General features: G+C 45.2%; 4 protein-coding genes across 4 annotated transcripts; 2 read left to right on the forward strand and 2 right to left on the reverse strand.

Moving 5' to 3' along the window:
- Window positions 1–1,339: 1,339 nt before the first annotated feature.
- On the reverse strand, window positions 1,340–6,157 carry H6S33_000609 (uncharacterized protein; the record flags this gene model as incomplete). The annotated part of the gene is made up of 16 exons (XM_044832005.1): window positions 1,340–1,547; window positions 1,602–1,765; window positions 1,831–2,370; window positions 2,432–2,510; window positions 2,561–2,835; window positions 2,890–2,941; window positions 3,012–3,116; window positions 3,461–3,651; window positions 3,706–4,074; window positions 4,127–4,266; window positions 4,331–4,418; window positions 4,481–4,557; window positions 4,616–4,724; window positions 4,781–4,947; window positions 4,999–5,186; window positions 5,244–6,157. The coding sequence occupies 16 exons, from the start codon at window positions 6,155–6,157 to the stop codon at window positions 1,340–1,342; spliced, it is 3,666 nt and encodes a 1,221-aa protein (XP_044700168.1).
- Window positions 6,158–7,649: 1,492 nt separating this feature from the next.
- Window positions 7,650–8,859, forward strand: H6S33_000610 (uncharacterized protein; the record flags this gene model as incomplete). Its single annotated transcript, XM_044832007.1, has 5 exons — window positions 7,650–7,685; window positions 7,743–7,846; window positions 7,904–7,965; window positions 8,020–8,604; window positions 8,726–8,859. 5 exons carry the CDS (start codon window positions 7,650–7,652, stop codon window positions 8,857–8,859), a joined length of 921 nt encoding a protein of 306 aa, XP_044700169.1.
- Window positions 8,860–9,122: 263 nt separating this feature from the next.
- On the reverse strand, window positions 9,123–9,881 carry H6S33_000611 (uncharacterized protein; the record flags this gene model as incomplete). Its single annotated transcript, XM_044832008.1, has 4 exons — window positions 9,123–9,274; window positions 9,360–9,590; window positions 9,656–9,785; window positions 9,861–9,881. The coding sequence occupies 4 exons, from the start codon at window positions 9,879–9,881 to the stop codon at window positions 9,123–9,125; spliced, it is 534 nt and encodes a 177-aa protein (XP_044700170.1).
- Window positions 9,882–10,610: 729 nt separating this feature from the next.
- Window positions 10,611–11,581, forward strand: H6S33_000612 (uncharacterized protein; the record flags this gene model as incomplete). Its single annotated transcript, XM_044832009.1, has 4 exons — window positions 10,611–10,695; window positions 10,762–10,839; window positions 10,911–11,347; window positions 11,513–11,581. 4 exons carry the CDS (start codon window positions 10,611–10,613, stop codon window positions 11,579–11,581), a joined length of 669 nt encoding a protein of 222 aa, XP_044700171.1.
- Window positions 11,582–11,878: the final 297 nt, after the last annotated feature.

An 11,878-nucleotide genomic window follows, 5' to 3' on the forward strand; every position in this document is an offset into this window, starting at 1 on the left:
TGGTAGTCTACATAAACACTCAACACACACCACAGTTCATCACTCTCACACGCATACTCCATCTGGTACTTTGAGAAAAAATAAAAATACATATACATACTTTGAATGGCACAGCAGACATACACTTTCAGCCCGACTGCCCTATCATTTATTTTTCACGTTTTTATTTACTCTTGTCACTGGATGTTGCTTTACTCCTTTCCCTACGGATCACCCGGTTGTTCCTACAGATAACGTATTGACATGCGTTACCACGCACTTGTAACGCACAAAATATAACAGGGTATCCAGATGTATCAGGCTACACAACCTCATACTCATGACACGTTCGGGGGAATCAAACACGCGGAAATTTATTCAAAAGGACCACCCCTTCTCCTCTTCCGTCTGGAATCTAGATTAAAGTAGATTACCGCATCATATTTAGATGGGCCCCGTGAATACTCTAAAACAGAGTGTGGTACTCCACACAACCCACAAAAATCCACAAAACCTACAACCCTCACTTAGATAGGAGATCATCGCAAGAAAAGAAATAAAAGGAAAGGAGTCCGTAGGTGTACTCTAGAGTTGGTACATGTATGTACTCTATCGGTATCTGGAAGACCTGCGTATTAAATACACATGTGCAATGTACATGTATGTATGTACGTCCTGCATGAAACAGGGTATGTAATGTGAGAATGTGTGAACGCGGTCTGCGCGTCATACATTCAGCCACCAGCCCTGGGGATTGGGCGACAGCTCGCTTAATACAGTATGCGTCGATCTTTCTTGTCCTTCATCTTTGTTCAACCGCTCAGCAGAGCATCTATCCTTGATCCAGAAGACGCATCATTCCTCGGTTCTCTGCTCTTCACCCAGCAAGAAAGGCAAACGTCCTTTAATGTAAGTGTCCCGAAATCGTCCATCATCCATCGTCCTCCATCGCATTGTTTGTTTTTCTGATGCAGTGATCCCTGGGTAAGAATCTAACGACTTGCAATTCATAAGGTTTGTGGCTTGGTGGTTCCTTTGTAGCTTAATAAGTAACCACTCTACATAATAGGTAAGTATAGACTTGCATATCCGCACTCAATGCTTCTGTCAGAATAGTAACCATTGACTTGGCATTAAGCTTAGAGTCCATGGGATAAGAAACGTGACAGGATGGAATTGAGCTATGTACTTTACGCCAAAAAAAAAAAAAAAAAACCCCTCCATTTGCCGAACCCGTTCACCCCCATAACCCAACCAGCCACATAAAACGCGGTCTTTAAAAGTACAAGCATCTCGTATTTTACAAGCTCAAAAATAGATAAAAATGTCCGGGAAGAGACCATTCGAAAGACTCAAAGGACTACCGCACGTCTTCGGGTGTCTGCGGCGATTCTATAGAATCCTGCTCTGCTCTTCCATCCCTTACTATCTGTTCCACGACAGACTTGTCAAAAAGGTCAATGATATACCGTCGGACATGCTGTCGATACCGATACGATTCTAGTAACGTCATGACTCGGCGATACAGATCAGAGCTCTGAAAGTGGGACACATGATTCGCTTTCAGCCTGTAATCTTTACTGTTAGCTCAGTCTATAGGTAAGGTGACATAAATTCCTGACCTGTTCAACTCCTTCGTAGATGTGCCCTCCATAATGTGGTTGTTCAGGTTCGCGATGGCCGTGAGTATCTTTGCGTCGAGTGGATCGTCACCAATCACAGATGACAGTGGTGACGGCCGGTTGACTGCGTTGGTCTCGTCACCCGTATGTACCCAGGGTCGGAGCTGTATATAGATTAGCTTGCCAGTCTGTAGATGTGGGGCTTGCCGTGCACTGGGATAAGACTTACAGAGAACAAGCGCCCAAGCTGCAACGGTACGCAAAACCCCAGAGAATCCCCCATAGTAGAAGTGGTACCATCCCACCCGTGTTCGAGAAGGATTTCTAAGCCTTGCATGGTTTTTGAGATTAAGCCCAAGACAAAAAATGCAGTACCTTTGAGAGTTAGCACCTGAGATTGCTCTGCTATCTTGACAATCGCTTCAACGATGTTTGCTTCATCCAAAAACGGAGCTCCGAAGGGCATTGATCCAATATTTCCCACGGCCCATAGGCAACCCTTGACCTTAGTGACGATCTCCAAGTCATCATCCTCCAAGCCGTGCTTTTGAATAAACCACGCAAATTGGTCAAAATGGCCCTTTTCTCTCAGCAGGACACATCCTTCGCTTGTTCTGGCTAGTTCTCGGTAGAAATGCGGGGGTACTATGCCCATCATGTCTCGGTCTATCGCATTGATATCACCTGGGCGCTTCTTTACAGGCTCTTCATCGGCAAAAGCTCTCGCAAGTGACGCCTCAACAGTCAGAACGTACGAATCATTACGCCCCTGGCTAAATGTCAGTCCATCACGGCCAGAGAAAGAAAATGGTTCACCAGGAATAACTTACATGAAACCAATCATCCATTTCCCTGTTGATGTAATCAAGCTCATTTAGGTAATGGTAGCCCACGGATGTCGATAAAAATCTAACAAAATCGTCAACTAACATCATCCAGATCGAGGGTGAGCCACAAACCTCAATAGTAGCGGTGCACCGATTTCACCCAGATGATCGAGCTGTGGCCGGCGTTTAACCACATATTCTAGGTTATGTGTCGCATTGCAAGCCTCTTCAAGAATTTTTACCGCAGTTTCACAAACCTCGACATCAGGGTCGTAAAGCTGAGTCATGAGAAGTCCTATTGCCCATTCTGCTGTCTCATTGCTTTGCTGGGTTTGTGAAGGTGTTTTCCCGGCAGATGTGGTTGAAATAAGACTTCGGAGATGGTTAGTGGCAAATAGCCGCGCGGTCTAAAAACAGTCAGGCAAGCCTCTTTCTGCCAGTCATAAGATGGAGAAAATCACCTTTGGACCCGCAGTTAAAACCTTCCCAAGAATGATTCGGGGATGACCCTCCCTAATGTATGGAATTAGTATGTTTCGACTAAGGATATAAAGATATATAGATCAGATCACTGGTTCCATACAGAGTAAAATCCATATTTAAAACAAATAGTTCCATCAGGTCTGGTCTATCAGGTAAATCGCTGATATGGTAGAACATATTGAACATGCGCCAGCGTTCCATCATTCTGCGAGAAAATTAGCTACAACTATAGATATTGACAGGAGTAACCCACTGAAGACCCTTCGGATCACTACTCAATGTTCCCAGCATAGCGAAATAGCCACTGCTTAGGGTGTCTGCCAATCTCGAGGTGGAAAAAAGCGGTTCAGGGGAGGTGATTCCGCTCATCTAGTATCTATTAATCTCTGCCAATGCAAGTGGGTGTTATTTGGATCTTGTAAACTCACTCGATCCAATTGTGCCAAGCATTCAGCGATCTGCCTTAATATCTTATTTTCACTCAAATATTTGACGCCTTCGGCAGTCTTTAAAAGAGTTTGGAATAGAGCACACCCTATCCTAACATACCGCTGGTTGGGTTTTGTGTTTTTGACATCCGAGAACTTGTACTTGAACGGTCGGTAGAAAGACATTAACCTCTTCATGAATTTAGTTCCCTTAATCGCCTCTTCAAGTCTCTTTGGATTGAGCAATGGGCCTTGAATCATCTCATTTAGGGAATCCCAATTCCACTTAATGTAGCTTTTCGTGTTCAAAACCTGTAGGATTTAGTTAGTCATAAGTCTTAAACCAGTCTGTCAAAGATTTTGTACCCCGCTTTCGACGATTAGTTGTGAAAAGTGCTTTTCATCGATTGTCATATTTATCTTCAATTTTAGTTCTACCTGTCTCTGACCTCTTTTCTCTTCATCGAGAGAGGTGCGTTGGGCGGTCTGGGTTGCCAAAGAGCGATGCAATGTCCTGTTAAGACTATCGATTTGGTAGACAGCGGAAGAAGCAGCAAACCGGCCATCGATGCCGAATTTTGCCGCAGACTGAAAGAGATCGGGAAGAAGCTGTTGATGTGCACTGTAAGTGCTTGGAAGTAGGCGGCTGGCTAACTTTAAAACTTCCCCAAGGAGAAGAGTGGTTTTTCGAACTATTGCTGGATCACTGTTATCCTCTACTAAGGCCATCAAAGCCTAAATTTCTACATTAGTGGCAGGATTTGCTGTGATAGACTCAGGTACTAACTTTTAGCAGACCTGCTTCAAAGAATACTGCAAGTAGCAGAGCTGTGAAGTGATCAACCAGATTTCCATGATTGCTATCTCCTTCTGATCTTGCGGGCTTTGTGGACGCTTCCGATTTGAGATTGGCCACCCTCCCATAGGCTGGTAAGTGAGTTAGGAAACATAATCTTACTATCAGTTCTCTGCAGGGTATCTAGGCACTTACTAGTAAGCCGACGACCAGCGAGGAAACTAGAGGACCACGAAGGAGGTTTAATCTTAAAGATGTCAAAAAACAACTCGAGTATTGTGTCCTTAAAACTGTTAGCAGGTCTCGGGCGGGTCCATAGTTAGTGAAGGGGAGATATACTCTAACGCTAGGAGATGGTATGAATAGCGCATCAACTAGAGATCTTGGAGCACGTAGATTGTACATTGTTAATGCCAGGAGGCCTACGGTTGCGATTAGAACAAAGATATATCTCTCCGACCGGACCTCGGTGTTGCATACCTGGCCATGACTTGAGCATGCAACTGATTACTTTTGCGCTAGACTTCAATTTCTCTTCTGGAACTGGAACTTTTACTGAATGACAATCCGTGAACACCGAAAAAACAACCTTGATACCATGAATATCAGAGCCAAATAACCTTCAGAACATGGTATATGACTAACCTCTATATCGTTCCCTGGTCGTATATATTTTCTCGAAGAAGGCATGTCCAATAAATACAAAAACGCCAATGATATCGTATCCGAAAGTTCGTAAGGCCCATCCGAAAGAACTTGGGTAAGTATTCTAACACCCCCAGCAGCAACAACAAGTGATGGGTCCAAGATCACTGCGTGAAAGATTAACAAAGATTTGTGGGGAATTGAGGGAACGAGCTTACAAATTTCTGCCAAGGTTTCCATAGAAATTGCTCGTAGTCTATCATCAGTTTGTTCTGCACATGCAACAATGCCTCGAACAATCCCTCTAGAGATTTCTTTGACCCCCCCAGGGACTTCTATGAATGCACGTACAAACTTTAACGCTTGTTCACGTTCCACATTGGCCCTCGAATCTTTGATTAATGAGCTAGACAAAAGAGTTCAGTATATGGTACTACAAAAGCTGATTGTAAAAATTCCGTACCCAATAGTAATATAGTCTGTTCGCAAGCTCCTGATACTTCTGAGCGAGTGAAGATCAGTAATAGCGTATCTCGTTATACGGTAACCAGCCGCAACTACTTCTTTGGCCTCGTGAAGAAGCATGAACTGAACCCTAAGCCCGAAAGTGGACCACGACAATTCATATTTGAGATTTTGATGCCGTTTGAACAGCATGACCAAGCTATTAGCCTTGTCCACATAATACTCCGGCTTTTTGTCTTTCTCCTCCAAATCCCCCAATAGCTCCGCGAGCGTTATTGTCGGCGATTCACTCCCGGGATCCCACTCCGATGTACCTAACACAGAAATCCCATTTGCCTCGTCCGGCCTTATAGGCGTCCCCTGGAACTTGTTTCCTTCTCGTGGCCTCCGTGGAATATCTTTTGGCTTTGTTATCGCCTCAATCTGGGTTTTGAGTTGTGTAATCTCTTGATTTCTGGCATTGTACTCCTTCTCTGCCTGGTTTCGTGCCTGTTTTGCTTCTTTGATCTTTTTTGAATCCAGAACTTGCAGCAGATTTTCAGCTCCTTCCTTGTATTTGATAGCTCTGTTAAGTTGATCGGTAAGCTCCTCGACCAATCTCTCCGAAGTTAATGGACTCGTTGAGCTCGGAGTATCGACTATTCCTGAAAGACCACTTGGTGTCGGTACAGTGGTAGTCGCACTCCTTAGACTTGCACTGAAGCTTCCCGGTCCATTCACAGTCGTGCCTCCAACACTCATACCGGCGACGCCGCCGTAACTAGCACTAGGTCTGATGCCATTGGTACGAGGTTGAAGTAAGACTTCTCTATCACCTCCGCTGGCACCTCGAAGCCGGGGTATGGGGGATGCAGTTCCAGATACCGACTTTGGGGATGAAGTGAAGACGTTGGACATGGTTTGCACTCCCATGAAGCACCTGTTCGAATCAGGGTCGGGTCAAGCTTCCGATTGAAGCTTGAACATGGATATACGAGATAACGTGGGAGATGGCGGGAGAATGTATGATGCCCCGGTCTTCCGTGACGGTGGAGAACAAGTCGCGTTGTGGCAGCCCGAGCTTCCAGAGACGGGGGGAGGTTACTGGGCAGTCACGGAACGACGATGTTCACGGGACAGATGAAACGACGTTCCAAAGCTTGGATACGTCGAAGCTTTTGGTGACGCGGGGTCGATTGTTGGGCAGATTGGAGGGGGGTATGGCGGGGGGGGAGGCTAAAGTTGAGTTGAGGCTGGGAACAGACAACACTGAAGGTTGCCCAAAACATGAAAACAACGGTCCCGACAGCGTATCTAACGCAGAAACCTTCAAAACGGAACTGCTCATACCGCTACACAGGCATCCTCAACTTACAAGATAAAGTATCACGAAGGGTTATAGGTGATTCTTACAATTCTAAACACTGCAGTATTGTAAAGGGATTTCAGATTTAAGTCTTTGCATCTGTGGCTGATCCCCGATCCCCAATGTGGCAGAGTGTTTAAGTTGACTGTCCGACCCACCTCTTCCCTCGGGGCTTTCCACACCTGTGGGCTCGTAACCGGCCGGTATGGTAGGAGGCAGATTTTCTACAGCTAGCTACATACAGTACCGTATTTACCATCGGGTATGCTAAAGAACAAAGTTGATTCACTGACATCAATAATACCAGCTATCGCATATGGCCAGGACTTGTTCTCTTCTCTGTAAATTTCCGGGGAGATACAAAGCAGCCCTACACAAATAAAAGTATGTAGACATGTGTGTGTGTGATCATGTATGCAGATAAGAAGTATGGAGCCAAGATATCAAGCGTTTTTCCTATGGGCGGAGGATAGCCGACCATACCCTTCGAGATGATACTCTTCTACCAGCGGAGACGGAGGTTTGACATTGCGGGGATCGCCGTGCGGCTACCTCCGCTAGATTGGCAGAAATATCGAACGGTTGCCGTACGATGCCCTCTCTAAGGTACAGAAATTCCGAGCCGAGCGTACCGGTCCGCCTCTTGAGAAATATTAGAAGGGGACGAAAAGAGACGCAGCAAAATTTGGAAACCAATCAGCGTGCAGCAGAAGGCACCCAACGCCTAGAAACGGAAGTAACTACACAGCATAGCTTAACAACTATTACTTTTCAATGGTCCGCGTAGGGAATCACCGCTGATCGTTGTCCCTGAAAAGCCCAAGATAATGGTATGCTAGTCTAATAACATGTTGGGGGCTGGAACAGGGCTACGGTACTGTATGGATACATGTATTTCCTTTAGTACAATGAAGAGCTCTGATAAGCTATATAACACCCCAGATTCCCGCAACCCTGGGCCGTCTTCTTGGGGAGGCAGCACTTAGAAGCTATCGAATACACATCCTAAAGCTCTCTACAAACTTCTACACTCCATATAATCCTCCAATAACTTCAGCAATGGCATCACAAGTCTCCGCAGCTCGCTATGGAAAGGTACCGTAACCAATGCCATTTCGAACGCGTGAGTGCACTTGCTGACTTTGAGCTTAGGACAACATTCGTCTATACAAAGTGCACCGGGATGAGGCTACAAATACTCATACTGTCACAGAGATGACAGTTTGTGTCTTGCTTGAGGGTGATATCCAGACATCGTATGTTCCCTCGGGTTCACTTCAAAACGAGTAACGTCAGCTAAATGAGTATTGCAGGTACACGAAGGCAGATAACAGTGTTGTGGTCGCAACCGACACAATGAAGAACACTGTTTATAGTGAGTAGAGAGCTCTTTCTGGTGATGTTCCAGCTCGCTAATTCAGGGGTACAGTTCTTGCAAAACAAAATCCGGTCACGCCACCAGAACTCTTTGGTTCCATCGTGGCCTCACACTTCCCAGAAAAATATCCCCATATCCATGCCGCCCATGTCAAGATTGTTACCCATCGATGGACACGTATGAACATTGATGGGAAACCGCATCCTCATTCCTTCCTCCGTGATGGCACGGAAACTAGGGACGTAGATGTGACATGCAGAAGAGAAACTGGTATTACCATCAGATCTGGACTCCAGGGGCTTTTTGTGTTGAAGAGCACTGGTTCCGCATTTCACGGCTTCATACGAGATGAATATACAACTTTGGGCGAAACCCGGGATCGGATATTGAGCACTGAGGTTGATTCAACCTGGGAATGGAACTTGTTCAAGACCCTCGATGACGTCAGGAAGCTCATCCCTAACTTCGATGTCGCGTGGAAGAAAGCCCGAGACATCACTTTGAAGACCTTTGCGGAAGACAACAGTGCTAGCGTTCAAGCTACCATGTACAAAATGGCAGATCAGATCCTTGCTGCAGTTCCGCAAGTAAATCATGTGGACTATTCGCTCCCAAACAAACATTATTTTGAGATCAGTAAGTCCACCAATAAGGTCACTTCAAGTATGGCAGCAAGCATATCAAAAACTAGGTGTTACAAAGCCTTGTTTTTGGTTGTTGCCTAATTTTGGTTGCGCAAGGCTGACGAATAACACAGATCTCGAATGGTTCAACGGACTAAAGAATACAGGAAAAGACGCGGAAGTTTATGCCCCACAATCCAACCCTAATGGGCTGATTAAATGCACCGTTTCAAGACCTGGGGCCTCGAAGGTCCTCTCCAAACTTTAGATCTATCTCTCATAAGTCTATTTCTCTTGAGATATTGTGGTAAATATTGTATTTTATTCTATATTTATGCTTCATCCTGATACCGAAAAAATTTCGAGTGTACGAAGTATTTGTATTCAGGGAGCATAATGTCATAAATTTATGTACTGTTTTTTTTTTTTTTTTTTTTTTTTTACATATATATCTGTTAGAATGTTGCATTATTTCATGAATTAGCGGAAGTCTTTAATATAAATATATACAACCTCTATTTAACAAGAACTTTATGGAGTCGCTGATGTTGCTGCCTCTGGCTGTGTCAAGTCTTTAATAGCATCCGTAACTGGTGTCTTGGACTTAGAGGCATGCCCAGCATGTGAAGGGTCAAGAAACTTCACCAAATTCTTCTTGTACGGGTGACCAAATCCGTCAAAAGCTGTCCAAAGGTTTATATTAGTGAGTAGAACATCAGTGCCCGCGTATAGCAGGAAATCAGAAAATAGAGGAGACTAGCAACCTACCCTTTAGCCTCTCTAACCGTACGCTCCTCAACCGATTCTTTGGCAACATTCCCGAAACGGCCCTTCGCAGCACCTCAGCACCACCATACTTTGCGATCATTCTGTCCATACTGATCTCCTTCAAGGAACCAGGTCTGGTCGAATGAGAATAGTATTTCTTCAAGTTACGTTTGTCACCGGTGGTCTTGAGGTATGCACACCCCGTCGCTACAACGTAGTCCCCGCAATCGGCTGCAAATCCCCCGCATATGCGTCAGAAAGTTTCACTCCTGTCCGAGGAATTGAGGGAAACTGACTACTCGGATCATAAATAGGCTTATGTTTGCCCATCAAGGTAATTGCAATCTGTGTTGCGATACGTCCAAAGGCCCGCTGGTCGTGGCCCATATCAACGTGGTGCCATGTGCGGCTGTAAGCCAGGGAAGTCTGGCTCAGTCAATTTTTATATAAGTATAGGGAAAGAGCGAAGAGGAAGAGGAGGAGGAGGAGGAGGATACATACCCTACCAATATTGGCTGACATTGTGGATGAGGTTCGTCGTGCTGTCGAGGAGGTCTTGGAGGTACGTTGATCGTTGATTTGGCAAATTGCCTAGAACAATTTGCGATTCTAAACCGGACCGGGAAGTTCCAGTGTACAGTATTTTATGGGTCAACGGCGAACAACTAAACTAGCCAAGATCATGCTATCTCATCCGAACACAAGTAGAATGACTCGGCTTTTTCTACTTTCCTAAGGGCACATAATCCCACAATTAGAAGCACACTCTTTTTGACATTCGCAAATATCTATACTTGTAAATAGGCCAGTTTTTAACTGTTCAATAAGTACATATGCATTCGCTATTGAACTAGGTTCGCCATTGACCCAGAAAGGACTGTCATAGTCTATGTATTACCAAGCAATTGCGCGAACATTCTCCAAAATAATACTCAACACCCCACTTGACTGCCCCTCACCGAAATATTATTTGTCGTCTTACCGATATATAGACTCTGTGTTGACTTCTTCCTCGTACCTATACTTTATGTTTACTCGGTGACTGTTCTAAAACCTCGGCCATGATTCACCCGTTCAAGGTCCAAATTCCCTTTCTACTTATATTGACAAGCTCGATAAGCTGATAAAAGGTGTGAATTTACAGACCCTTTTCGCAGTTCCATTAGAATGCGATTCATGCGTTAATGATGTTACGAAATCACTCCAGCAGCTTCCTGGTAATTTCTTGACCCTGATTCCTTTCTCTCGGCCATGCAGCGACTTACTCGGTCTACAAAAGGCATCTTAAATGTGGATGCGGATCTTGTGAAGCAATTAGTTTCGGTCGAAGGGACGGGTATGAAACGCCGGTCTCCGTTGCTTCTATCTACCAGCGCGGAAGAAAATTCTAACCTCCCTTAAGCGGCACCCTCAGCAATAGTATCAGCAATTCAGAGCACCGGAAGAGATGCAATCCTGCGCGGGAGCGGGAATCCTAATAGTATGCCATTCACTCTTCACCAGATATACTCCCCATTATGTACGAACAGACTGTAATTGACTTGAACCCAGGCGCCGCCGTAGCTATCCTAGAAACACATACCCCAGGCATCGCAGATCCTGTCCGCGGTCTTGTACGTATGGTTCAAGTTTCAGCAAAGCTTACAATCTTCGATCTCACTATTCGTGGGCTATCACCGGGGACCTACCATGCTACAGTCAGGGCTACCGGAGATATCTCACAAGGGGCAGTCTCAACAGGCGGTATCTGGGAAGATGAAAAGGTCAAAGATAACGAACCGTCGCGGGGCCGGCTCGGAACTGTGGAAGTGGGTTTAACTGGTGTCGGTACTGTGCTACTGGATAAGCCGGTAGAAGTGTGGGAGATTATAGGAAGGAGTATTGTGGTCTCCAGGCACAAGGAAGAAGGGAAGTTCACCAAGAACGATCCAGACACCATCGTTGGCGTAATCGCAAGGAGTGCCGGTATGTGGGAGAACGAGAAGACGGTACGTATTAAGTTTTTTATGCTCCGCGCATAACGATTTCCTCATTCTAGTTGCCAAGTTCCGCCCATGTGTGAATACCAGGAACTGGATGACCATGTTTTGGATGGATTGGAGGTGTTTAAGAATGGTTCAGGTTGTGGATCCATTGCTAATGAGGCTATCTAGGTTTGCTCTTGTTCAGGGAAAAATATTTGGGATGAAAGAAAAGAAAATGTTGGCCGTGGAATGGTCTGATATGGGCCCAGTTCAATAGATTACGGTCCAGTTCAGGTGACAGTCCAAACTCTTGAAGTTTGTCACTGTATCTTAAGAGGAGGTTCGATTCCGCCTATACAGAGACAGGTATACCGGTTATGTAGATATGACTACATGTATCAATGGATTTTCGGCTCCTTTATCAGAATAGTACCGCCCAACACAGTCCTAATGATTCATACTTTGGCATGTCCATTGTCTTCCAGCACTATACTGCTAAGGCTCATTTCTGTATCTATCTGTAAACCCCACTGTAGACTTGAAGTTAAATCTTCC

This window comes from Morchella sextelata (genome assembly GCF_020137385.1).
Source record: "Morchella sextelata strain SCLS chromosome Unknown scls_1, whole genome shotgun sequence".
NCBI classification, from domain to species: Eukaryota; Fungi; Ascomycota; class Pezizomycetes; order Pezizales; family Morchellaceae; genus Morchella; species Morchella sextelata.